Raw genomic sequence first — 27,515 nt, 5'->3', positions numbered from 1 at the left:
CAATGTAAAGATATGAGTTTCTGAAAATACTGAACTGACATCTCTGCTACAGAAAAGCCACTAATGTAAAATTAAGGTTTTAAAAAAATATTACACCTCAATTTGCATTAGAAACTGTAAGAAAGTCCAACAGCAATATATACTTGAACCTAGTGCTAAATCAAGAAAACACTCACAGAACTATTTGCTTTAAAGTAAGTGTTAATGAGATATATCATTTAAAAGTATACAATGCAGATCCAAAAGCAACAAAAATCCAAGAAAACATGTGGTTTGGTTCTGAAACCAGAACCTTTGGTGTATTGATCTTGATAGAAGCCAGTGAACCACCAAAACAGCTGTCCCCATACCTTGCTCTTACTCATTTGTTACCTACACACAGCTCAAGTGGAGTATCTGTAGCCAAGCTAAGAGTGACGTCTGCATAACATCTCATAAAAATAATTTGAAACATAATCATCTTATATTACTGGAATAACGACAGTAAGTCAGGCTTGTTGACGCATTTTATTGTGAGATGGGGAGCCTGGTAAAAAACTAGAAAATGACCATGATGTAACAAGGAACTTAAAAATGAAGATTCAGATTTGTAACTTACATACATGAATACAGGAACAAATTGGCACGAAAATGTTAAACATTGTTCCCAACACTGTTTATAAGATTATTCTAATTTGGCTTCCTAAGGAAATGAGAGTTTTATGGTTAGGCTAATCTCTTAATAAAACTGCAGAGCATCATGCTATTAGTCACACAGTGAATTTCAAAATGTAAGAGCTTTATATTAAAAACTGGGTAAAGGTAAAATGAATTGATTGCAACTGTAAAATTAATACATTCCCATTTTAATTCTTCTGTTCTACAGTCCAAGGCAAGTATAAATGTTAACATAACACTGTTAAATCAAATCTCAATGCAAGAGAACCAATTGCATCTCTACTTTAAATCTTATCAACTTTCCAAATTTTCATACTAAAATATATTATTGTATTAATACAAACTACAGTATTATACACTACACTGTGTAATAAATAAAGAAATATAAAAATAAGACACATAAATATAAAAGTTTTCTAAAACTAAAAAGGTACATATGTCAGTAAGAAGGGTATTAATACTGCCAGGTTTGAAGACATACAGTACAAAATGTTGCACAGATCTATAAACTAAAAGAAATAAAATAATACTGATAGGTAAAAATCAGCTAACATTGTTAATAAATGGGGTCCATAATAACTAACATTTGGAAACACTTATGAGCCAGATAACATGTCATGTATGTGTCTGAAATTAAAGTAAACCAATAAAGCAGATTAGAAATTTTCCCTTGTAATTATTGTAGAGAATTCTGCAAATTAGATACCAACCAAACATAATACTGAAGAATTAAATAATGAAATGTACCAGTGTTCTTACTTCTTGGATGGTTGAGTGTTCCCCCACCCTTACCATGATTTAGTTTAGAAGTTTGATACAAATTAACAAATGCTAGTTATTGTAGGCCACACATTAGATAAAGGCTGGTCAGAGCCTTTAAAATACTGATAAATGGCACTTACAGCACACAGGTCTTGCATAAGGCCAAAGGAGATACAAAGCTTCATATCATATCCTTCATATTGTTACTACATACTCAAAACACAATTACAAACACTGATTTTTGACAACTTTGCTGTCCTTACCAGTATTAACACTGTTAGTCCCTGCAATCAGAACTCAACAACAATCTTTTCAACTACATTTTTAACCACATGAGTAAGAAACTTCAGTTCTTCTATCAGCTGCTTTCTTAAGGCTAACAATACACTTTAAATGATAATATGCTCTACTACAACATCTAATGTTATAATTGCTACCTTCTAGGTTGAATTTACAAAGGTAGTCTAGCACTGTTTGGAACTGCATTATACTTTTCTGCGAAAGGGAATTCTGTAGTGCAGAAGTTCTCACATTTTCTAAACATAATAAAATACTGAAGCGGATTTAGCAAATGTTTTCCGGATAAAAAAAAATCATATAAATCTCTCCCAATTGTACAGCTTAAAATTAATCAACATAAGAATGAAAATTAATACTGATAAAACAAATGATGCCAGATGCTTGTCTAATAAATCAGGTTTCCTACAACCTGTTAAATCTTTGCTTCCAGAGTCACTGTATTTTTCTAATCTGCTTCATGTTACAAACTTGTTCCTAACTTTGAAAACTGCATGAAAAATTACTAGGTTTGAGGTTCAGGCACACCTGGATTTTTTTTTTCTCATTTTCTTATTTTACTATAATTTTTTTATTTTATTTTTTTACACAGTAGTGAACAGAAATCACAGTATGCAGACTACTGTGTTTCTATGTTAAGCATATATAGTATAGAACAAACTTCATTACCAATTAGTTGTTTTCCTTATAGAAAAAAAACTATTAGTTAAGCTTTGTTTGTTTTTTCTGACACCCGCTCATCATTCTGTATAGCTTCTTGTTCTACATTGCTCACTTGATTTACAGCTTCTTCATTCTTCATGTTACCTTCAATTTTCCTTTCTTCCTCCTCTACTTCTTGTAGTTTTCCACATTCTTTTTCTTCCTGAAGTTCTTCCATCTCTTTGTCCTCCTCTTCCTCTTCCTCTTTTTCACTGTCTTCCTCTTCTTCCCTCGTTAAACTTTCTCTCTCATCTGAGTCGATCTGCGATGGAGATGCTCTGGCACCAGCATGCTCATTATTTAGGACTTCTTGTCCTGTCTCTTCCTGTTCTGTGCTATCACGCTCTTCTGCTTCTCTTTTGCAATAGGAGTAGCGATGATTCATGTGCTGAGAATAAGACCCAGAGTGTGAAAAACGCTTTCCACATTTGTCACATTGATAGGGCTTTTCTCCAGAATGCAGTCGCATGTGTTCAATCAAATGGTGTTTGTGTTTAAATGCCTTTTTACAGATTCCACACTCATGAGGTCTTTTACCTAAAAATAAGAAGCAAATATTTGTAACTTTAGTTTACACACTTTAGTTGTTATTACTGGTTTCCATATCATCTATGGTTGGTGGAGACTATTTGTTGAAAAGCAGCGGTTTCACATTTGGATTTTGGTTCAACTGTTGGAAGATTTATTAAGAAGGTGTTCTTTTCTTAGGGTCATTAAGGTTGGGGTTTTCAAAGGAGCCTAAGAACATAACATAAGATCGGCCATACTGGGTCGGACCAATGATCCATCTAGCCCAGTATCCTGTCTTCCAACAGTGGCCAATGCCAGGTACTTCAGAAGGAATGAACAGAACAGGTAATCATCAAGTGATCCATCCCATCTTCCACTCCCAGCTTTTGGCTAACAGAGGCTAGGGACACTCTGAGCATGGTGTTGCATCCCTGACCATCCTGGCTAAAAGCCGTTGATGGACCTCCATGAACTTATTGAACCCTGTTATAAATTTGGCCTTCATAACATCCCTTGGTAACGAGTTACACAGGTTGACTGGGTGTTGTGTGAAGAAGTACTTCCTTTTGTTTGTTTTAAACTTGAAGCCTTTTAATTTCATTGGGTAACCCCAAGTTCTTGTGTTATGTGAAGGAGTAAATAACACTTCCTTATTCACTTTCTCCACACCAGTCAAGATTTTATAGATCTCTATCACATCCCCTCTTTGTTGTTTCTTTTCCAAGCTGAAAAGTCCAAGTCTTTTTAATCTCTCCTCATATAGAAGCTATTCCATATCCCTAATGATTTCTGTTGTCCTTCTCTGCACCTTTTCCAATTCTAATATCTTTTTTTGAGATGAAGAAATCAGATCTGCATGCAGTATTCAAGATGTGGGCATACCATGGATTTATATAGTGGCATTATGGTATTTTCTATCCCTTTCCTAATGTTTCCTAACATTGTTGATTTTTTTGAACTATCCACGCTGTGTTGAACATCTCTTACTTGCACGGTAACAGTGAATTTAGACCCTATCATTTATGTATAGTTGGGATTATGTTTTCCAATATGCATTACTTTGCATTTATCAACACTGAATTTCATCTGCCATTTTGTTGTCTAGGCACCCAGTTTTGTGAGATTCCTTTGTAACGCTTGCAGTCTGCTTTGGAGTTAACTGGACTTAACCCATTTCCCATTGAATTTCAGCCTAAATTTTAGGCTGAAAGTAGGATTTAACAAACCAAAGTAATAATAAATGTAAATAAACCCATCCAAAGTTCTGAGTGAATATGACATATATCACAAGGTCAGAAGCTTGTGTATAAAGACTTATTTTCTGCACTCAATGAATCAGTCTTCCTTTTGTGATGAGACTATCAGGAGACTGTATGGCCTGCCCACGGTAGAAAGAGAATGGAGACAGGTCTGTAGAGACCAACTTTAGGCCAGTTGTACAGCTAACTCAACGGAACTACACCGCTACCTTGATATAACGCCACTCGATATAACACGAATTTGGATATAACACAGTAAAGTAGTGCTCGGGGGGGGGAGGGGGGAGACAGGGCTGCGCACTCCGGTGGACCAAAGCAAGTTCAATATAACACGGTTTCACCTATAACGCGGTAAGATTTTTTGGCTCCCAAGGACAGCGTTATATCAAGGTAGAGGTGTATAAAGATCCACATTGATAACTAAAACCGTATTCCAAAAAAGATGATAAAAGACATTAGAAAACTGCAACACTTATCAACCCTATTTTTCCATTCTAACCAAGGGCAGACTCAGCACCATCGTCCACGGCATGCTCAGGCCCCAATTTGGCAAAGCAATTAAGCATGTGCTTAACTTTAAGCACACATTTGAATCTCACTGACTTAATCACATGCTTAAATCCATTTAACTCCTTTGTTGAACTGTGTGAATTGAATTTCTTGAATTTCTACATAGCTGAATAATTTGAGAACAAGAATGGCTGTCTTGAAGAAACATCTTCACCCCTCAAAAACAGATTTGATGGGAAAAGGCAAAAAATAAAACAAGAAAAAAATAAGAAAAGAAAAAAGACTGAATTAGTCTAAAAAAACTGATCAAGATCATGCCTGGTAAACAAGAACAGTGTAAGATCAGAAATCAATGAACCAAAACTGGTGGGTCTGAAATTAGGCCCATTGGTGGACAAAATAACGAGAAGATGGACTATTCTGCCCATCGGTCCCTTTTGGGGTCTTTAAAATAAAGGAGACTGAGAGAAAGCGAAGGGAGGCGAAGGAGCGAGCCTCACCACGATGGCTGCCACACCCACTGTCTCCTGGGACCCTGGGATCCAGTGTAAAATCATTGTGTCTTGGTTGTCCTGATCCCAAGAGATGTCCTGACCAGACCAAACCATAAAAGGGCTCCACCTCCACTCACTGGCTCTGGTGAATCCCAAACACAACCTGGTATGTGAGACTTTGTCACCTCTTTCCCCCGTGTCTCCTTTTCCTTCCCCACCTTATTTCTTCTCCTTCCCCTTTTGCATTCTATCTAATAAAAATCGGGTTCAATGAGCCAAGAATGTATATTTTGCAACACTGCTGTAAGCCTCTGAGCAAAAAGAGACAGCTAAAGGCAATGCCCCCGAAACAGCCCAATGCTGATACGAGTTTGCCAGGTCTCAGAGTGGCTGATAAGAGCATGTGCTGTGCCTGTGTTTTTCCAGCAGTGAGGATGCAAGTGAAAGCCAATACCAGAGACAGAAGTTGTGTTTTCTATCTTCTCTGTTCTTTTCTTTCCCCTCTTTTTTCCCTCTCTCTCTCTCTGTCTTGTTTTGTCTTCTAGGAAATGGAATTGGACTTCAACAACAAAAACAGTAACAATTGCTCCAGCCATTCCAACTAAATTCTCTCTTCCAAAAAGGACAGTTATCATTATCTTTGATACCATCTAAGAGACTGTCAAGTTACTCCCTGCCCCCCTCTTTTTGAAGACTGTCCCCAGCTAAAGGGAAAGGGAACAAGGGATGTGGTTAAAATGAAAGCCTTACTTATTTCTTTACATTTCAAATGCTTTTACTGTTTTTCTTCTTTTTCTGCATCTTGAATAAAAGATTAAAATGATTTGTAATGGTGTCTGCCATGGGACTAAGCAGGCTGAGGTCTCTGTACCCCAACACTTCTTTAAAACTGTTTAATATTGCAGTTTCAGAGTCATGTTAACACCTTTGACTCTTTGGGCCTATATATTCCATCTAAATTAATACAACTGAATCCAGTAACGTTAGTTTGGTTTCAGTATGCAAAAACTCACAATTAAATAGAGTAGAAATTAGGCAAAGCAAGTTTGTATAGGCCTAGCCTTGACATGAAAGATGCAGACAAATGGCAGTTTTCTGATCACAGTACACAGAAGAGCAATGACTTCAGTGTCTAGTACTGCCAAACAAGCACTTTTCCTGAGCTCTGTACTTAATTAAAAAGTAAAATAGAAAACTAGTTGTTCTAAAAAAGGAAAAACTAACACGCTAAACTTCTAGGAAAGCAAAGCGGGGAAGAATATATATTTTGTTGAGAAACACACTCTGAGAAATTGAACTGAATGGGAAAGACTGAAAAGAAAATTAACAGAATTAATAGACAATACAGCAATAAGAACTAAACCTAATAGAGATTTTAAAAAAGAGGTATGCAGATAAACAGAGAAATAATACAGAGATCTAGTCAATAAAAAAAGAAAAAAGCGTATGAAGACACACATATCAAAACATGTCTTTAATACACAAGATAGCAAAGACTAAAGTAAAAGAATGTAATAAATGACCAAAACAGCCAGAACTGGAGTTGAAAGGAGGAAAGCAGAGAAATAAAAATGAAAAAACTTAGGACTGCAACACTATTCTTTTTGTGAAAGATTCAAAGCTCATTGAAGACTCCCACTGATTTCCAAATGATTTGAGATTAGACTCTTAGATTGTAAAATGCCTGGGGGCAGGGACATTGTCTTTTAGTTGTATGTAAAGCGTCCCATACGTATAAGGTGCTTTGTGAATAAATAACAAATAATAATAATGAAGGCAGCAGTATGAGCTGGAAGGTGGGAAATGAGTCCCTGGTTAGAGGAGCTGTCAGATCATCATGACCATGACCCAGCTGGAGAAGAGATACCTGATCATTTAACGTTTTTGCATTAGTCCCTAAAAAAACCCAAAACATCCTGGAATTGCAACAAAAATCGAACAAACATAAAAAATGTAGGTTTACTGAAAAAGGTGTGCATTGAGCCATGATGATGAAAAAAGTTGTTATTTTCTCCTCCACCCTTCAACCATGGACATATTACATGTTCTTTTTGAAGCATGGAATCCAATCAGAATTAAAATAAAGAAACTATTTTAAAAACTATATTTACTACTACATACCTGTGTGTTCATACTTATGTCTCAATAGTGAACTGCTCTTCTGGAATATTTTGTCACATAAATCACAAGCATACATCCCATTTTCTGTCTTTCTCATCTTCTTTTTGGGTGGCGTTGAATCAGAATCATTTTGATCCTCCACATTTGAGACTCCTTCTGAGCTAGTATCTTGCCTTTCATCCTAAAAAAATTTCAAAAAAATATTAAACCTAGTACAAATTTCATGGACACAGGAGGCGAGATTATAAATCAGATCCTGGAATTTTAGTTGTAATTTCACTTGATTTCAATAAATTGACCACCAACGTTGTTTAATTCTAACATTTACATAGCCAAGAAAATACTCTCTCTTTGTGACACTAACATTCCTGATCTGTTATAACTAGAAGGCCTGGAAAACCAGTACTTAACAGAGTTGCAATGTTTGAGTTTCAAGATTTGGCTTCAGGCCAACCTTCAGAGGAGCACTGACACACCAAGTAAGAGCTGGATAAGGGAGGGAAATGAGATTATAGAATGAAAAGGTACATAAAAGGGCATTGGGAATGTGGAAGACCAAGGATGTTTCTAACAGTTTTTTACATCAAGGTACACCATCTGCATCTAAATGTTTCACCATTTTATGGGAATTAAAATTATGCTAACATTAGAGTTCAATTCTGTAAAACTGGCTACTTTCCTTCCCATAATTCTGTTACAAATGTAACCTAAAGTAACTAGCCAGGGAATGCTAATATTCCATGAACAAAAACTGTACCTATAATACCATAATACTGTAATTGTAATTGTGATTCATCTGCTAAATTCCACTCTCAAGAAGCATAAAAGCATATTTTAATGATATCAGCAAGTCACAAAAAACACAAAAACTGTATTAGATTTTTGGCATCAGTTTTCAAATCCAAATAAAATATGTATTGGCTACCTCAGTATGCATGAGTGTGATATATAACAAACACACACATACCTTGTGGCAGTCCAAACCCAGGCTGACCAGTTTCCAACTGTACAGGAAAGAGTTTACATTAACTTCCATCACCCACTTACAAGGAGTCAACCAAGAAAAGATCTTATCCCTTGCATGTATCTTTTTTTTATTCTTCTCCGTTCCTACCTTAATAATTTGTGTACAACTATCAGTGGGATCGACTCTGATCACACAGACATATATTGAGGTAGAAACAGAGCAGAGTACATAAACAACACATACAAGGGACAAGCACTTGCCCCATTTTCAATGAAAGTTTCATTTTCATTTTGTTTAAAGTTCCATTATGGTACAGGAAGAGTTCAGTTACCCACCAGATCAAGACAGTACTGGAGGGGAGCTGACAGGAAGGACAAAATAGGAGGATAAAGATGTCCCATGCATCCTTTTTTGGAGGGGGGGAGGGGAGAGGATAGGGAGCCAGCAAAGTATATGAGCCTGGTTACATTGTTTTTTAACCGGGGGTACGGGAATTCACAAGTAGATGATATATCTATTATTTGGATTGAAAACTGGTCCTGAAAGTCTGACACAACTATTAGTTTCTGTGTGTTGCCCTACTGTGTACCAGCTTGGCTTCAAAGGAATAAATGTTACCATTACTTCCATCACCCACTTATTAGGATGCAACCAAAATAAATATTATCAACAATTTAAATACTATTGTAACCAATTCTGGCTTTTTTTCTTTTCCCATTGAAGTGTTTCTTAGTTTGGTAAAAATAATGACCTGAATTATGCCACACCTCTACATATAGAACGTACAAGAATACACAGAGGCTTAGGTACCTGATTTCCGTTAGGTTGGGTCTGTTTTGGTGGTGTTTCTTGAACTGCAGGGCTAACTGTAGTTGAATATGTATAAGCCACCCGTGGAATCAGAATGGTTTGCTTATTGGCAGCTAGAGCTCTTAAGCATGGAACACTGTTCTGGTCAGCAATGGCAACAATTGTAGGTAACTGGGCAGTGACTGTAGGTATAGCAATATTTATGGGGTTGGCACTTGGTGGGATTACATTTACAACAGGATCAGAGTCTGTAATACTGCTGTCCTTTTGTGGTTCTTTTTTTGCACAAGTCAAGTTCAAAGGTTCTTCTTGGACAGAATAAACACTGTTCTGGTAAACACTAGTTATGGTAGATCTTTCCAATATTTCTCCATGTTGCTTTGGTAGTGAAAGGTCAAGAGGTTCTATTTGTGGCTCTTCTGGTACACCCTCTGTTGTGTACACATAACCCTGTGAATTTCTGGATGAAGAGAGGTTTAGTGGTGATGGGGATGGCGTATTACTTCGTGAACCATTCAGGGTCAATCCCACTGATAAAGTCTGAGACTTAATTATCTTGAGGGAGTTTTGTGACTCACTTGTGTTGTCGTGGGTTTCACTTGGATTTGTAGGTCCTGCTTGATTATCATTATCTGTAGGATTACTTAGTTTGCCCTGTTCAGGAGAAGATGGTCCAGAAGACTGTACAGAAATTTGTCCAGCTTGCATTTTTTCAAACCACTTTTTAACCACATCCAGTGGTAGGTTTACTGAATCAGCAATTTTTGAGAGCTCTTCTGCACTTGGTTGTGCATTTAATGCATAATATGCTTTTAGAAGAGATAAAAGATTTTTTAAAGGTGGCTGACCAGGAGATAAGTTGCTCTCCCCTGCTTCTGATAGAACAGGGGATTCAGACTTCTCAGCTTCTGTTTCACTGAGCTGAGGCAGCTGAGTGGGATTTTTTGGGTCATAGTGCTTTAATTCTTGAAGTGCATTAAGATCTCCTGGACAGTCATCACAAAGAAGGCAAGTGCTATCATTGGTCTCTCCTTCAAAGTTCTTATCTTTCTCAGACTTCACTGTAAGATCTTCTGGTAATTTTTCACTTTTGCAACTGTTTGTGGGAACAGAATTTTCTTTTTTCAGATTTTGTGGAACAACCTGAAGTTGACTAGGTGGCTCCAAACTGTAATTGATGATAATTTTGGTTGTCCCATCTTGATCAACCAAAGGAAGACTGATAGCTGAAATGAGGGAATGACCAGCTTGTTGTATGGATGCAGTGTTGATTGTTTCTTGTTCTTTGGATGCAAGATTAGTATGACTGTTTTCCAATACTTGCCTTATTACATTACCATCTACTGCCACTTTAAGTACATTTTGAATGTCACTTAAGTTGATGCTTATGGGAGATACCAGACCTACTGTTGGTAGAACAACAGCTTGTACCACACCCTGAGGAGAACTGGTTGCCTGTAATGGGCCACCACCACTAAAAACCCCATTTTGCAAAGGGGTTGAACAGTTGATTCCTGAAGCAACAACTATGGGCTTGAATTCATAATCCACAGGTTCAGTTTTAATTTGGTTAATGGGAAGTTGTTCTTGTAAGGGCTTGTTTTCTATCTTTTGCCGTATCTGTGGTCTCGCTGGGATACCCGGTGATGAGGAAAGGGAAGGGGAGGAGCACTGAGACGTCTTGAGCCCTGACCGTGCTCGACCATTCACAGGCATCAAACCAATACATTTCTTGCTGCTTATGTGTGAGCTATATGAACCAGAATGGGAAAAACGCTTCTTGCAGTTTGGGCATTCATATGGCTTCTCTCCTAAACAAAGATAAATGAGAGTCGATTAGGTTACAGTGCATATCTCCATCATACTAAAGTAATAGGAAAACAATATCTCTCCTCTCAAATGGTCCCAGACATGACTTTGACAACAAGCACTTTATACTCAATTAAACAATATAGATAATTATGCCACCTTTGTGCCTGATCAGGCATTCCTTCCATGAATTTCAATGCAAATTGTGTGTGCACTAGAAATAAAAGATCAGGCCCCATATGGCCATGATAAATTCCAGCATTTCCCAAACCTTGGTGTAAGTGTCTAAACCCAGCATATGAATTGGCTTTATGCTTTATTGTAGACTTCATTACATTCCACCCAAATAATAACTTTGTTTCCATAGTAGCTAATATAAAGTACTTTAGAAAGTGATAAAGCAGGAGACTAAAACAACGACAAATCCAAAGAAAATAAGTGGCATAAACAAAATAAATGATGATGTAAGATCCTATAATTTTTTTTATTGGAGTAAGCACACATACAAAAACACTATCTAGCCACCTATCTACCCATAACTGTAATCAGCCAAATAGACACAAAGTAAAGGGACACAGGGCACACACAGAAGACATGCATGTGGTCTGATATCAGAGATGAACATCAGTTGTACAGCTTCCTTACAAACTAGCCAGCATGGTGGTCAAGCCCAGTGGAAGCAGTGACTTCTTAACATAGCTCTGCTGCTGAGGAAGAGAATAGCTGGTAGTTCTGCCTCTTTTCAAGGAGAGAAGAGTGCCAGCACAGGCTCTTCCACCAACACAGTCAGCATTGAAAGTGAGGAGATGAGACACAGGTGTTATTAGTTGGGAGAAGAAACAAAAGTGAGGCACAGAACATGCACTCGGATGGGAAAAAGCAGAGCTTTCTTAAATGCCGCTTTTTTGATTCAGATGGCAAAGCAGTAGAAAAGGTTAATGTGAAACCTTCATTTCTACTTCCTTTCTGTCTGTCTTCAATTGGTAAAGAAGAGGGGGAGAGGGAGAAATAGAGGATTTTTTTTTTAATGACCAAAATTAACCTTTGGAATTTCATACAGAATGGAACACTGACTGCTGAGATGACAATCTACAAAAATCTTGGGTACGATCGCATTCTTTGCTTGGGGCAGTATTTTATTGCTATTACCCTTGTATGGTGGTATACACAGGCACAGTAAGGTGGGTAACTGTCATATTTATTATTAATACTGTAAATTATTTGTTTCCAGTAGTGGCCACAACATGCTAGGTATTCTACAAACACACAGAAAGAGGATATAATTGAAAAAGGTAAACAAGCAGAGGATAGAGGAAAGGTGTACAACAAAGAACAAGGGAAAGAGGTACAACATGCAAGAAAAGAGGTCATGGCAAAGGCTGTCCACTTTTTAAAATTAAAAATTGTATACATACACATAACATGAACAAAACATCCCCAAATTCCTTCTATCTTTGCTTTTACACATGCCAGAACTCTAACACTACAGCTGAAGTTTTGCTTAACTGCCTCCGCTTAAAGCCACTTTTGCAAAGCCTCTTGAGTTGCACTGGGAGCACCTTGGGCATAGCTGAGTACTTGGGCCAGAATTTACAGTATCTCCAAGAACAAAATATAAACATTATATTTTAAACGTATAGTTAAAAAATTGCTTTCATGCCAAAGTCATAGAGTACATGGTATATCAAGACTTGGAATATTTACCACTGTGGATTCGTAGATGCTCCTTTAGGTGATGTTTGTATTTGAAAGCTTTTCCACATTCAGTGCACTTGAATTTTCGATTACCACTTGACTGAGTCACATGTCTCTGTAAGAGAAAACCTGAAATTCATTCAGAGTACAAAGGAGTTCAAATGTAATGAAAAAACAGCATAAGGAAAATTTCTAATTTCAGCACAGAAGTAATTCAAAACTGAATACAGTCAATCATCATTTTGAGGGATTGAGGGTTGTATGAGTTACTTATAAAAAAAGAAACAGATCAGTGGTCAGGTTAGAAAACTGAGCCATGTAAATAATTGGTGTAAATTTGGTACAGTTAAAAACAGACATTGCTCTCTATCCTAATTTTATGCAAGGGGAATATGGCCAGGTTACGTGCCTAAGAAATTTAGTAAGATATTTCCTTTTCTGTTTGTAAAAATCATCCACTGGATATGGAATACAAGAAAGAAACATTAAAGCATCTAGAGACAGTTTAAAATTTAATGTTGACTTGATTTTTCCATTTACATGCTTCCAGCTCTTACTGTTGGCCTTAGATTCTTTATGTAATGGCACCACAGGATTGCTGAAGAGAAGCTGGTTCAGTAACAACAAAGGCACTCTCAGTCACAGTTTATTCTCAAAAGAAATGCAAAAAATTTACATTAAAATATGCAATATAATAAATGGATTCCTCAAACACCTAATATTTGTTAACAATTGTGATGAAGTCACTTAGCTATCTTTTTGTTATGTCTTGTCTTGTGAGAACATTTATTACGAATTTGAAGTATTTTAACCATTTTAGCCTTATTTACATTACAATTCTTTTAAAGTAGCATAGGCCAAGAAAGATAAGTTTAAATAAATACACCTTTATTTTAGTATAAATAGTTTATATGTATAAATGTATATATTTAAACACTGACCAAGTATATTATTTTTGAAAGTATAGTCAGAGGTGTTTAATTCTCAATACAGAGGCGAGAGAGAAAGGAACATTTACTGCTAGAGCAAACTGAGTTAGTTTAGTATATAAAAATATATTTGCAACAAACTTAATTTTAAATAAAGCTGTCTATGAAAAATTAGACCACTGATGCTCTACCACAGGGGTGGGGGAACTTTTTGGCCTGAGGGCCACATCTGGGTATGGAAATTGTATGATGGGCCATGAATGTTCACAAAATTGGGGTTGGGGTGCAGGAGGGGGTGAGGTCTCTGGCTGGGGGTGCAGTCTCTGGAGTGGGGCCAGAAATGAGGAGTTCAGGGTGTGGGAGGGGGCTCCGGGCTGGGGGGCAGGGGGAGCGTGCGGGCTCTGGGGATGAGGGATTTGGGGTATAGGAGGGTGCTCCAGGCTGGGACCAAGGGGTTAGGAAGGCGGGAGGGGGATCAGGGCTGGGGAGGGGGTTGGGGCATGGGGGATGAGGGCTCTGGCTGGGGGTGCGAGCTCTGGGGTGGGGCCAGAAAAAAGGAGTTCATGGTGTCGGATGAGTCTCTGGGGTGGGACAGGGAGTTGGGGTGCGGGAGAGGGACCACAGCTGGGGCAGGGGGTTGAGGCACGGGAGGCAGTCAGGGGTGCAGGCTCCGGGTGGCACTTACTTTAAGCAGCTCCTGGAAGCAGCGGCATGTCCCTCCTCCGGCCCTGATGCGGAGGTGTGGCCAGGTGGCTCTGCGTGCTGCCCTGTCCACAGGCACTGACCCTGCAGCTCCTATTAGCCGCAGTTCTCGGCCAATGTTAGCTGCAGGGGCGACTCTTGGGGCAGGGGCAGTATGCGGAGCCCCCTGGCTGTCCCTAAACGTAGGAGCCGGAGCAGGGGGGACAGGCTGCTGCTTCCAGGAGCCTCGGCACACACGTGCGGAGCGGCCTGGCTGGAGCGCGGGAGCAGGGCAAGCCCCGGATCCCGCTCCCCAGTGGGAGCTCGAGGGCTGGATGCAGCCCACAGGCTGTAGTTTGCCCACCCCTGCTCTACCACCATTTGGATGCAGCTGTATGTTTTGCTAGCAACTGTACAAGATATTCTATTTGAGGCTCCACAATACTATTTTACACTTTTTTGTTTCTCTGCCCTTGATTCTTTGCAAATACTGGCAGACGACACTTTAGCTTTAAAGAAGGATGTGGAAATACTGAAAAGAGTTTAAAGGAGAGCCACAAAAATGATCTAGAGGCTGGAAAACAAGCCTCACAATGCCCCTCTGCCATGTACATTGGCCAAACCGGACAGTCTCTACGCAAAAGAATAAATGGACACAAATCTGACATCAGGAATCATAACATTAAAAAACCAGTGGGAGAACACTTCAACCTCTCTAACCACTCAGTGACAGACTTGAAGGTGGCAATTTTGCAACAAAAAAACTTCAAAAACAGACTCCAAAGAGAAACTGCTGAACTCGAATTAATATGCAAATTAGATACAATTAACACTGGCCTAAACAGAGACTGGGAATGGTTGGGTCATTACACTAATTGAATCTATTTCCCTATGTTAAGTTCTCCTCACACCTTCTTAATTATCACTTCAAAAAGTTTTTTTTCTCCTGCTGATGATAGCTCATCTCAATTGATTAGACTTTTCCTGTTGTTATGCATACTTCCACCTTTTCATGTTCTCTGTATGTATAAATATCACCTGTCTGTGTGTTCCATTCTATGCATCCGAAGAAGTGAGCTGTAGCTCACGAAAGCTCATGCTAAAATAAATTTGTTAGTCTTTAAGGTGCCACAAGTACTCCTGTTCTTTTTGCGGATACAGACTAACATGGCTGCTACTCTGAAAGCCTCACAATGTGAAGCTTAAGGTGCTCAACTTCCTCAGCTTATTGAAGAGAAATATGAGAGGTGATTTGATTACTGTGTATAGTTACTTACAAATGGTAAAGGATAGTGGTAGGCTTTTCAATTTTGTTGATAAAGGGACATCAAAATCCAAAGGCTGACAATGAAAGTTGGACAAATTCAACTTTGAGATAAGATGCAATTCTCTAGCAGCGAGGTAAACATTGGAACTGTTTACCTGGGGAGGTACTGAACTCACCACTGCTTGGAATCTTTAAATTAAGATTAGGTATTTTCTCCAGCCTGTGTGTGTAATAGGGGTCTTGGGGTCAGGCTGGATAGCTGTGGTAGTCCCATGCAGCCTTGGAAACTGTGAATTTATGAATCCTCTTCTTCAAACCCTTCCTTCATGGGCCTTTGAGAGAGTGTGATTGCCTGCACTGCACTCGGCAGGCTCATAGCATTTGTAGTTCTGTATCATGATAATAGCTATAACATATTTTAATCTCATGCTTCAAGGCTTCAGCTGGTCATCTGTGGCCTCAGTCCCATTAAGAATAGCAGCTGTTTTGAAAAAGGGAAGTTCTTTGTGGAATCCTCTGTAGAAGAAGAAATGGTTACTTACTGTAACTGTGGTTCTTTGAGATGTGATGCAGACGTGTAATCCAAGTAAAGGTGTGTGCCTGCCCCATGTGTCAGAGCCAGAGCCTCTTGCTTAGCAGTACCTGTAGTGGGGTGGTGCTCCCGCCTCATGCCTGTAGCCCCTCCCCTGGCTATATGAGGGGCCAGAGGCTGGGTCATGGAATACACATGTGAAACACATCTCGAAGAACCATACTAAGTAACTGTTTCTTCTTCTTCGAGTAGATGCAGATGTGTATTCCAAGTAGATGACTGGCGAGTAGTACCCCCATTTGGAGGCAGAGCTTGAAGTCTACCTAAGGATTGCAGGACCATTCTTTTGGCATTAGCGTCTGCGCTGGAAGAAGCAGTGATTGTGTAATGGTCAAATGGTGCTCTCATCAAATGAGCCCATATCTGCCAAGGAGGTGTGGCCAACACTATCTCATAAGCAGTCTTGATGCAATTTGTTATCAATTTAGAGATAGTCTTGGCGGAGACCATTTGTCCCTTCATGTAGTCTGCATACAATAGGAACAGGCAAGGCAAAGCAAAGCATGAAACTGTTCAGTTCTGCTTAGAGAGAAGGCTAATGGAGGAGTCCTTTCAGAAATCTTATTACAATGGTATTGGAGAAAACAGATTTCCCTTGGGTAGGTGGATGAAATGCCAATATTGCTTCCACATGCACTCTCAGAGAATTGAGTGCTAAGCCCGAGTCCTGATGGTGTAACAGGTACTCCAAGATGTCCTGGATGGGTCCTACGGGCCAAGGACTGCACGGAAAATCTCTTCCACGTTGCCAAGTAGGCTGTTCTAGTGGAAGCGTTCTACTGTTAAGTAGGACCTCTGAAACAGCCTCTGAGCAATGCCCTTCCTCCTCATTCAGCCATGCAGTGAGGTGCAAGGGGTCGCTGGATGCAGGGTGTGGCTGTGGTCCTGGGTAAGGAGGTCAGGGAGGAGAGGAAGAGGCATGGGAGGCTGAACTGACAGAGTGAGAACCAATGCTGCCTCAGCCATGCTAGGGCAATCAGGATGAGCCTGGCTCAATCTGCTTTGAGTTTGGCAATGATCTGGGGAAGAACCGGGATAGGAGGGAATGCATACAGTAGAGTTGACTTCCAGCTGCAGGGGAAAGAGTCAGAGAGGGAGCCTGGGCTGAGTTCCTCTTTTGCCATGTTGCAAAGAGGTAGAATGTAGGGATGTCCCATGTTGCAAACACCATCTGAAGGACTTCTGACTTTAGGGACCACTTGTGGCTTGGGGAGAAAATCCTGCTGAAATGATCTTCAAGACAATTCTGGACCTCTGGTAAGTAGACAGCTATCAGGGTGATGTCCTCTTTGATACAGAACTGCCACAGACTGACTGCCTCCAGGCAGAGTGCTCTGGAGCGAGTTCCCCCTTGTGTCTTCACACAGGACATCACAGTGGTATGGCCCATGAGTGTGTGAACCAATGAATGCCTATTCGGTCCTGGAAGGCATGTGTAGGATGTGGTATGTAGAATGTATATTTTTGGTGCTGAGACATGGGAAAAAATGCCTGCTTGTCTGGTAAGGAAAGAAAACAGCCAAGTAAAAAGCTGAGCCAGCAATGTGATCAGGCGAAAAGCCGAGCCAGCAATCCAATAAGGTAAACAACTGAGTTAGCAAACCAATCTTAGTGCTAGGCAGCAAAAGTGTTGAATATGTGGAGACTGAGGATGGGCCTGATCCCACCCTTGGATTTTGGTATCAGGAAATACTGGAAGTAGAACCCAGCACTGCAGTGTTCTCACAGAACCTCCTCCATCCCTCCCAACACTATCAGAGAGCTGACCTGTTCAAAGAGCAGTATCTCGTGAGAAGTGGGGGAGGGGGATAATAGGGGTTTGGAGAGGAATTGGATGGTGTAGCCCATCTGAAAGTGTCTAGGATCCTGCTGTTGGACATTATCGAGACCCAGGCACTGTAAAAGTGAGCCAGCCTACCCCTAAAGGAACAGGGGGATGATGAGGAAGGAAGAACAACTGGAACAAAGTTCTGGCCTAACGAGTCAAAATGGGTGTTTAGCAGGTGCTGAAGGAAGATGCACAGAGTGGCCAGGCCCCGAGCTTGAGTGCTTCCTCTTGAGTGCTTCCCATTTTCCTGGGGTAATCTCGCTGTCTTTGGGGGAAGGGCTGCACAAAGAGGTGTTGCAGCCTCTATCACTGCTGCTCCTGTGCACCATAATGGTGTATCTGTGTGTGTGTGTTGTATACACCCCCAGGGACCTTAAGGTGGCCCTCAAATCCTTGAAGGAATTCATCAGTCTTATCCGAAAACAAGGGTTGGCCATTGAACGGCAAATCCTCAGTTGCTTGCTGGACAGCCAGTATAATCCCAGAGATTTGAAACCAGGAAGCTCTCCTCACAGTAACTGTGGAGGCCATAGCCCTTGCCGAAGTGTCCTCCACCTCAAGTGCAGATTGCAATAAAGTTTTTGCCATCAGACTGCCCTCAGTGACAAACACAAAATTCATCCCAGGAGGCCTTGGGCAAACTGTTCCTCAAACTTGGCCAAAACCAACTAATTGAGGAAGTCATATATGGCCAGCAGGGCTTGTTGGTTCGCAATCCTCATCTGAAGTGACTATGAGGTGTATATCTTCCTACCTAAAAGATCTAGGCGCTTCAAGTCTCTGTCTTTGGGGGAGGACTTGAATCTGCCCTGCCAGACGCTGTCATTCACTGCTGTGACTACCAGGAGGTTGGGGCCAGATGGGAATAAAATCCCTTGTATCCCTGTACTGCAACAAAATAGTGCTTCTCCAAGCACTTGGCCGCCAATAGTACTCCAAAGAGCGCTCGCAGGCTCATTAATCAGAAGGACCACTCTCCCAGGGACAGAGGGTTGGAGAATGTTTGAGAGTTTATGAATATTCTCCTGGAGAAACTCTGCCTGAATACCCAGGGATGAGGTCACCCAACATAACAGGTTCTAGTATACAGTAGAACCTCAAAGATATGAGCATCAGCATTATGGACTGACCAGTTAATCAGACATCATGTGAAACCGGAAGTAATTAATAAGGAAGCAGCAGATACCCAAAAAAGAAAAAAAAAGCAAATATTGTACGGTGCCTGTATTGCATCTTAAAAGGTAAGTGGCTGCCTGTTCCCACCCCCACGCACAGGGCAGCCACTTACAGCAAGATGCTGGGTCTGCCAGCCCAAGGCAGCTGGAGCCAGCAGAGCAGGAGCAAGGCTGGGGTCTATGCAACTTTCACACACATACCCCCCGACCACCACCAGGAAGGGGACATGCTGTTTTTACCTCCCCTCCCCCCTGGCTGGGAGGGGGGACACATTTTTTACCCCCCCTTCTCCTGGGAGGGGGACATGCTGTTTCCACACACACCCACCCCTGCTGGGAGGGGGACAAGCTTGCAAACTCATGCTGGTGCCGAGTAGGGAGCTCAGCTGCAGCTGAAACCTGGCCTGGAGTGTCAGCTGCTGGTTCTGGAGCCCCAGTTGCGGGATTTGGAGCCCGAACTGCACTTTATTCAGAGTTATGAACATTTCATAGTTATGGACAACCTCCATTCCTGAGGTGTCTGTAACTCTGATTTTCTACTGTACTTTGAAGTCCTCTAGGATAGAAGGGGATGACAAACCATGCAACACCACATCGTGTGGGGGCGAGGCTGAAGCTGAGGCTGTTGGTTGGATTATGGGGAAGTCCTGCTACTAGGGCAGCATCTCCGGATGAGGAAACTCTGGTGGCTCCATGGGACGTGGAGCAGACAAAGTGCTTCTCAGTTTATGCTACTTGAAAATTTATCATCAGTTGTACCAGAGTAGGTTCTGGATTTAACTAAAGCCCAGGAAGGAAATGTTCCTAAGTTTGTGTTTGCTAGGGAGAATGATATTGTTGCCTCCAGTTACCGTCATAACTAAATCCCAGGGACCAGGTGATTCTGGTGCTTCTATTTTGCCTGTTGCTAGTGTGTTGCTGAGTAAAGATATGGCAACTCTGTTTAAGCAGGTTGATATCATGGCCAGGGCACAAGAAGAGCATGAAGGTGATTTAACCATGTTACCCACTGACAGTGTGGAAACTAGTAACAAGAAGGGCTGCAAAGGGGGAGAGAATCATGGAATATCAGGGTTGGAAGGGAACTCAGGAGATCATCTAGTCTAACCCCTACTCAAAGCAGGACCACTCCCCAGACAGATTTTTGCCCCAGATCTGTAAATGGCCCCCTCAAGGATTGAACACTCAACCCTGGGTTTAGTGGGCCAATGCTCAAAACACTAAGCTATCCCTCCCCCCTCTCTCTTTAACTGTGGAGTCTAAAGCTTGCATAGAGGGGATTTGGGTGAAAATTCTCTTAATGTGCCAAAGGTGATTCTGGATTTAAGTGAAACCCAGAAAGAGTCTGCTGTTTTCCTTTAGAGCAAGCCCTAGGTTAAGAGGATAAGGGCAGAATTTCTGTGAAAAAATGAACTGTTGCTTAAATAAGCGCCTAAGGAGAAGAATCCCCATGGTAGTTTTTGCAAGCAGGGGTGTGGAAGTGATTTGATTGAGGTAGTTTCAGTTCCTAAAGGCCAGAGTCTTTCAAATGTGTATGGATCCATTGCCTTTGCTTTAGAAAGACCCAGTGTGGATAGCTTTGAGAAGATTTTAGATGGAATGAAAATTGGTAGGGATTTTGAACAGCCCTATAAGCTCGACCAGCTTGTTGGGGAGACAATGTTGTTGGGACAGGAATGTCTCCATGTTGATTTTGTACGTTCAGAGAGAAGATTGGGTAGCTGGATCTACGGAGCAGCACAGCTGTGCAATTGATCTCTTGGGAATACAGGGGATGGCAAGCAAAATCTCATGTAGACACTTGAGATATGTCTTGTAGTCTCTTTGTGGACTCAACATCTGATTCCATGTGGAAGCAGAGACTGGTAATGGAAGGACAAAATAACCTTAAGTCTAACATGCTAGTGAAAATGGATGTTATTTCTTTAAGACAGAGTCCAGCCTTGGAATTGGTAAAGGTTAAGAATCTGAAAACTAGTAAACAAGCTAGTGTCTGTGTTGATGCAAATTACCTGACTGACTGGGGGGGGGGGGGGGAAGAAATACTTGCTGGTAGTTGTTAGCAAAGAGGACACACCCAGACAGCCAATGGATCCTGTTACACAAGAGAGCTCATATTTTGACCCTACAGGACAGAGAGGAAGGAAACAACTTTATCATACTAATGGAAGCCACAGGTTAACCCTAAAATGCCAAAACTCCAATGGTATTGAACAGAAGGCATGGCATGACAAAAATGCTTGTAAATGTACACTTGCAATGGATTTGATCTTAATATTAGTGCCAATATTAACTTTTGTGACTAATGTGTTGCTGATACCAAAAACTGTAAAAATGTACAATGTGCCTAATCTTTTGGAAAAACCCTTGAACATGTTAAGAGGGATATATAAGAACACACTTTATGTTAAAAAACCTTGTGATACTGATATTTCACAGTTAGTGCCTGTAACTAGTCTTGAAACTGTACACAGGAGAAAAGACATTGCAGACCTACTTGCCAAATGAGAAGGGAAACTGAGGCATGCTACCATATTGTTTTCATGGCTAAATGCCAAGATTCCTACACTATGAAGAACATTAATATCTACATTGATTTTATGTTAATTGGATTCCAAACATTTGCCAGAGCTTGTATAGATAAATTAGCTATTTTCATTAGCTTATGGCAAAATCACATGAGAATACAGAATTATGCTGCAAGAGCAGATCCAATCCACCATTGGTCTAACCAAGTTTTACCTTGGGTTTGTAAAGAAATTCAATAATATTGTTACTTCCATAATAAGTCTTACAAAGAAACATCCTGTTTTAGTCAAACATTACTTCGATAAACCATTTCTGCTATACACTGATGCTTCTAATACTGGGTTAGAAGCTGTGGTAATACAGAACCAAGAATGGGAAGTTCCAATGATGTATGCAGCAGTGTCTGGAACACCCCTTCCTGCATCAATTTTGCCTTGGGGCTGTGATGTTATCTGATTAAAATATGACCATGTAGATCATTGTTGCAACTGCTGTTATATAATTGAAACAAATCTTGTACAAAATGTGGCATGTGAGATGTCTATGGAAAGATTATGATTTGCTGAATATGATTATGCTATTTGTATGCATGTATCATTTTTCTTTTGAAGTTATGAGTATTGGCTCTGTACTTGGATTTAAAATGTTTGCTCCTGGGGTAACGCCCACAAGGTATTTAGTCTGCAAATCTTGGCGGGACTATTCAAATTAAGTGGCTCATCAAGAAACACTAGTGTGGTTAAGCACTGGAATAAATTGCCTAGGGAGGTTGTGGAATCTCCATCATTGGAGATTTTTAAGAGCAGGTTAGACAAACACCTGTCAGGGATGGTCTAGATAATACTTAGTCCTGCTATAAGTGCAGGGGACTGGACTAGATGACCTCTCAATATCCCTTCCAGTCCTGATTCTATAATGTGTCCTAAAATAGCTAGGGCAATCTTGTACTGAAATTTGAGAGCCTCTTCCACATACTCTAAGAAGGGAGATAGCTGTTCAGTTTACAGAATAGACGAGGGTGAGTGTGGTGCTTTATGTGATAGAGGGTTCAGTGACATAGTCTTGACACTGACAAACCCCCAGCACTCATTAACAGAGGAGACTCCAGCTCAGAAGATGTTATAAAATCCTTAGGGTACCTAAACTCTTGTAGTACCAACAATATCAAAGATTAGGCTGTGAGAGAACCTGTGGAGGAGGGCTTTGATACAGATGCAGCTGGTACTGAGTGCTTGATATGGGATTCCCCCAGTACCACAGGCAGATGAGCGGTCTTTGGTACCACTGATTTTATTGTTTTTGTTATCAAGTGTTGTTCAAGGATGGGCATGGTCTTTTCAACCACATCTCTGCTGCTCTGGGTATGGGCATCCAAACTTGGTATCGAGTCCATCTTAAATGACAGATTCCTCTTCACCTTTGTAGTAACAATCTTACTTGGAACCTGCATGGAACTCCCCTTGTGACCTGAGGTCTCTGTAGACTTCTTGTGAGATGGTGACAGAGAGTTTCTTGAAGATCCACTCCTTACTTCCTTCAGCTTAGAGGCAGATGTAAATGAGGACTTTGGTACTGTAGATATACTCACTGCCGTGGTACTATCTATCTTTCTACCAGTGTCTGGTGACCGAGATGTCCATGTGTACAGGACACTGGCTGTATGGGGAGGTCTATGACTGAGGGGTGGGGGTTCCTCTGCTCCATCATTAGAAGTTTAAATTTAATTTCTTTATTTTTTCAGGATCTACCCTTGAAGGAATGCAGATCTTGCATTTACTGGAGATATGAATATTGCCCAGACTGTGGAGGCACGGGGAATGTCCTTCACTTATCGGAATAGTCTCATGACAAGAGAGGCATATCTTGAATCCCAGGGAGCCCAGCATTCTCGAGCAACACTAAAGAAAATTTAACCCCTGGAAGTGGACTTCTCTTAACAATATAATGATCTCTATGAATAAAACTTTTTTTGTTTTTAAAGAAAAAACAAGAGGAACAATTCTTCCAACAACTATAACACTGTAACAGCAAGTAACTACAGTATAAGGTAACTTTGAGGAAAAAGCTAAATATTAGAGAACAGGCACACAGTAGACTCCATCTTGGGCTAAAGATGGTTGAGAAGGCACTGAGGGCCATTCATTTATGCAGCTCAGTATAAATCTCGGTGTGGGACACAAGAATGCATGGGGTGCATACACGGGCCAAATGGGCATTGTTATAAAAAATCTCTGATCAAAAGGTGCAGGGTCCAGGCACATGTGAAGTCAAGTGCCCACAGGGACACTACTCAAAGAATTATAACTTACTTAAATGATAAATTAACATGCATATATAGTAACAAGTATCCACCAGAATACATTAGAACCATCCAACACATTTACCATTAGGAACATTCAACAATAATTAAAGTGAAAGTACCCATACTTGTGGAACCAAACTTACGAAAAGATAGCAGGTAAGACAGCCAATGGAAAGTCAAGACATGTTTACAGGGAGTGTTCACTTAAGTACCTAGGAACTACCATGCCAGATCAAACCAGTGATCCATCTAGTCTAGTATCCGGTGTCAGACAGTGGCTAGTACCAGATGCTTCAGAGGCAAGTACCTACTAATGTATAATTATGGAATAACCTGCTCGTTTCCCCTAATTCCCATCAGCTAGTAATATGTTTATATCCTGAAGAATTCTGATTTATATCCCTTGTAATATTTTCTCTTATTTAATTATTTCTGAGGGACTTCTGAGCCAAAAAAAAAATAAAAATTCTGCACCAAGAAAATAAAAATTCTACACACAATATTTTAAAATTCAGCAAAATTCTGCAAATGTTATTTGTCAGTAAATAAATGTGGAGGCTCCAGCATGGCAGTGGGTGGACAGAGATGGGAGATCACCCAGCAGTCCCCCACCCCCTGGGACAGGGACTCAGTGGTGAAGTTGTACGTCACCCTGACACAGCAGAAGGGCTAGGTTGGGGGGGATCAGTGGGGTGAGGGGTCTGGGTGGCTTGTTGGGGTGGTCCAGGTGTGTGTGTGGGTTCCTGGTGCAGGGGAGTGGGGCGCTCCTCAGGGTGGGGGTTCGATGGGCCCACTTAACAGGGGAGCCCCAGCTGCTGCTGCTGCTACCACCGAGGGAATGCTGTGTGCCAGCCTCCTCCCCCCCCTCCATTCTCCTATCCCTTTCTCTTCCTCATCCCCTCCCCCCTGCCCCAGCTCTTCTCTCACTTCCACAACCCCCTTCCCTATCCTATCCCCACTGCTTCTTCCCCACTCCCCCCACCCCCCTTGCCCTGTTCCACTGCAGGCACTCACCACTGTACAGAAAACCACCCAGCACACATAGAAGGGGAGGTCGACTGGCACTAGGACCCAAGGAGGCAGCATCCAGCAGCTGAGGCAGGAACCCAAATGGCCACCTTCTCTCACCGTGGCAGCTCTGTGCCTGCAGAAATGGGAGGAGCAGTGGCACATGCCCAAGGTCAGCCCACAACATTTTGGCACCTGAGGTGGGAGCTCAAATGACGCCCCCATGTCCCCTCGCTTGGGCCAAAACTTTGAAAGGTCTCAATTCTGCCTTCTTCCTGTTCTTCTCCTCTCATGGTACTGCTCTGCTACCTACCCCAATAAAGGAGAGGTAACAACTTAAAATGCCTTGTTCAAAAACTATAAGTAACACTTAATTTTCAAACACTTGAACAGCAAATGTAACTTTTCTTGTCTGCCTAGTAAACACTGGCAAATTTATCTGTTTGAATAATCAAAGTGGTGCTTTCCGTGCCTTCTTGGTTGCAAAGATTTGAACTGCTTCCTGAAGGTCCACAGTCTGGGCCAGCTCATGCTCTGTTGAGATGGTTGCAAGGCTGACCAGCCTCTCCTGTGTCATTGTCAAGCGTAGATGTGTTTTTATTAACTTCAGCTTGGAGAAGCTGTGTTCTCACTGGCAGCTGTTACAGGAAGTGTTAGAAGTATGCGCAGAGCAACAAAAGCATTTGGAAAGAGGGTGGTTCTCTTATTTGTGCACATATATTCCAGAACAGCCTCTGGAGTTGATCCTGCTGAAATGTATCTTGAAAGAGCTTTCAGTTCATCACCTAAATCACTCGCATCAATATTGCGCATGTCATCATGTATCCACACTGTCTCTAGCGCCCTGCATTGCTAGTGTAGGTCTTCCTCAGGTAGAGTGAGGAGTTTGGGAATATCATAAACATCCCAAATATACTGCGGTGTTCCTTAAGCTGCATGAAACGTTCTTCAACTGACTGTATTGCACAGTCTAGCACCTGGTTAAAGAATTCAACTTTGAATTGTTGTTTGGGGTCTCTTATGGGATTATCCCATGCCTCGTAATCAAAATGTCTTCTTCGGTGATCCTTGTATTTTTGAATGAGTGGGAAAATAGCTTCAGTGTGAAGTTCCTCTGCCAACTTCTGTGCACTCTTCAGAAGGTTTTGAAATCCCTCCTCTGACCAGTAAGACTGTAAGTATGACTTTGCTTTGTCCAGTTGTTCCATTGCTCCAGATATATCAAGGTCAACATCTTTGAGTTTCTTGCTTACAACATTTATTTCAAACAGTATGTCATGCCACAACACTAAGCCACACAGATATTTGAAGTTATGTATGTTTCTGGTGATTCCATTTCCCTCTGCCACTGTTCTCTCACAAACAGTTCCTGTCATAGCATTATCCTTCATAATGGCAACTATGGCATCATCTATCTTCCCAATTTGGTGTTTGATAGGCTTTATCGCCTCCACTTGGCTTTCCCATTGTGTGGCACTCAGTGGTTTCAGTGTCAAAGAGGATGTTCCCAGATGTTGCTTCAAAATTTGCCATCGATGAGTTGATGCAGAGAAAAATACATAGATGCTTTGAATTACATTAAAAAATTCAGCAGCCTCACTAGAAGCTGATGCTGCATCATTGACCACCAAGTTCAATGAATGAGAATTGCATGGGACAAAAAAAGCTTGAGGGTTTAACTCTCAGATCCGTGTCTGCACTCCTCTGTTCTTTCCTCTCATGTTGGCACCATTATCGTAGCCCTGACCTCTCATGTCAGCTATTGCAGTTCCCATATTTTCCAGCTTTTTAAGAAGCACATTTGTCATACCAGCTCCTGTAGTATCATCAATGTCAATAAATTCTAGAAAATGCTCTGACAGTCACCATTGCAGGGACATTTTCACCAAGTTCTACTGTTGTTACAAAATGCACCGTTAAAGTCATTTGTTCCATATGGCTGATGTCAGGTGTGCAGTAAAGAGACTCTGATACAATCTTCTCTTGATGCTGATCATCTATGGTGGTCTTTAACCTTAGACTTATCTCAAGCTCTTTCCACTTATGGAATCTTCTCTGGTGATTTGCTGCCTTCTCATGGCATGCCAAATTTCTAGCCAGATTTTTCCAGTCCTTTGTTCCTGTAGAATCCAATGTGGCTGGAACATTAGACTGGAAAAGTTTGCAACAAAAACAGTATGCAGCATTCTGGGTTTTTGAGTACATAAGCCATGGCCTCTCCACTTTGTCTCCATTGGGGATTTCATGCCAGTAATGTGTTGGATGGAAACTTCTATTTTCCTTGTCTTTGGGGAACATGAAGTTTTTCACTTGCTGTGGCCCATGCAGTACAAGGAAGTCCCTCAGGCTTCTGCTCAAGTGGGTCCACAGTCCTGGATCATCTAGACTTAAGGAACTAAACTCAGCAGCAGCTGTTTCTCTTCTCTGATCTACACTTTTCTTCAGGAATGTGCATGGTTACATCCATTTGAGATGGAGATATGGATGCTGCAGTAGCCTCCGGGTCACCTGCACTCTGACTAACTGGAAGATCAGGCATCTCCTCACCACTCACATCCTCACTGAGGCCAGAAGGCTCATCATGAACATTTGTGTCTATGTATCTCAGGAG

The 27,515-nt window shown here is 41.2% G+C and overlaps 1 protein-coding gene across 2 annotated transcripts in view; it reads right to left on the bottom strand.

The window, feature by feature from the left end:
* Positions 1 to 340: 340 nt before the first annotated feature.
* Positions 341 to 27,515, bottom strand: part of ZEB1 (zinc finger E-box binding homeobox 1) — a 228,261-nt gene continuing 201,086 nt past the window's right edge. For both annotated transcript variants that reach the window (XM_045003641.1, XM_045003642.1), the window contains exons 6-9: positions 12,603 to 12,708; positions 9,090 to 10,900; positions 7,313 to 7,493; positions 341 to 2,955 (exon numbers count right to left, since the gene is read on the bottom strand). In XM_045003641.1, the coding sequence (XP_044859576.1) occupies positions 2,423 to 2,955; positions 7,313 to 7,493; positions 9,090 to 10,900; positions 12,603 to 12,708 (2,631 nt within the window). In that variant the 3' untranslated portion in view covers positions 341 to 2,422. The remainder of the gene's footprint in view (positions 2,956 to 7,312; positions 7,494 to 9,089; positions 10,901 to 12,602; positions 12,709 to 27,515) is intronic.

The sequence above is a fragment of the Mauremys mutica genome, chromosome 2, assembly GCF_020497125.1.
Source record: "Mauremys mutica isolate MM-2020 ecotype Southern chromosome 2, ASM2049712v1, whole genome shotgun sequence".
Taxonomy (NCBI): domain Eukaryota; kingdom Metazoa; phylum Chordata; order Testudines; family Geoemydidae; genus Mauremys; species Mauremys mutica.
Note: the sequence above shows the minus strand (reverse complement) of the source record. Positions and strands in the feature narration are given on the sequence as shown.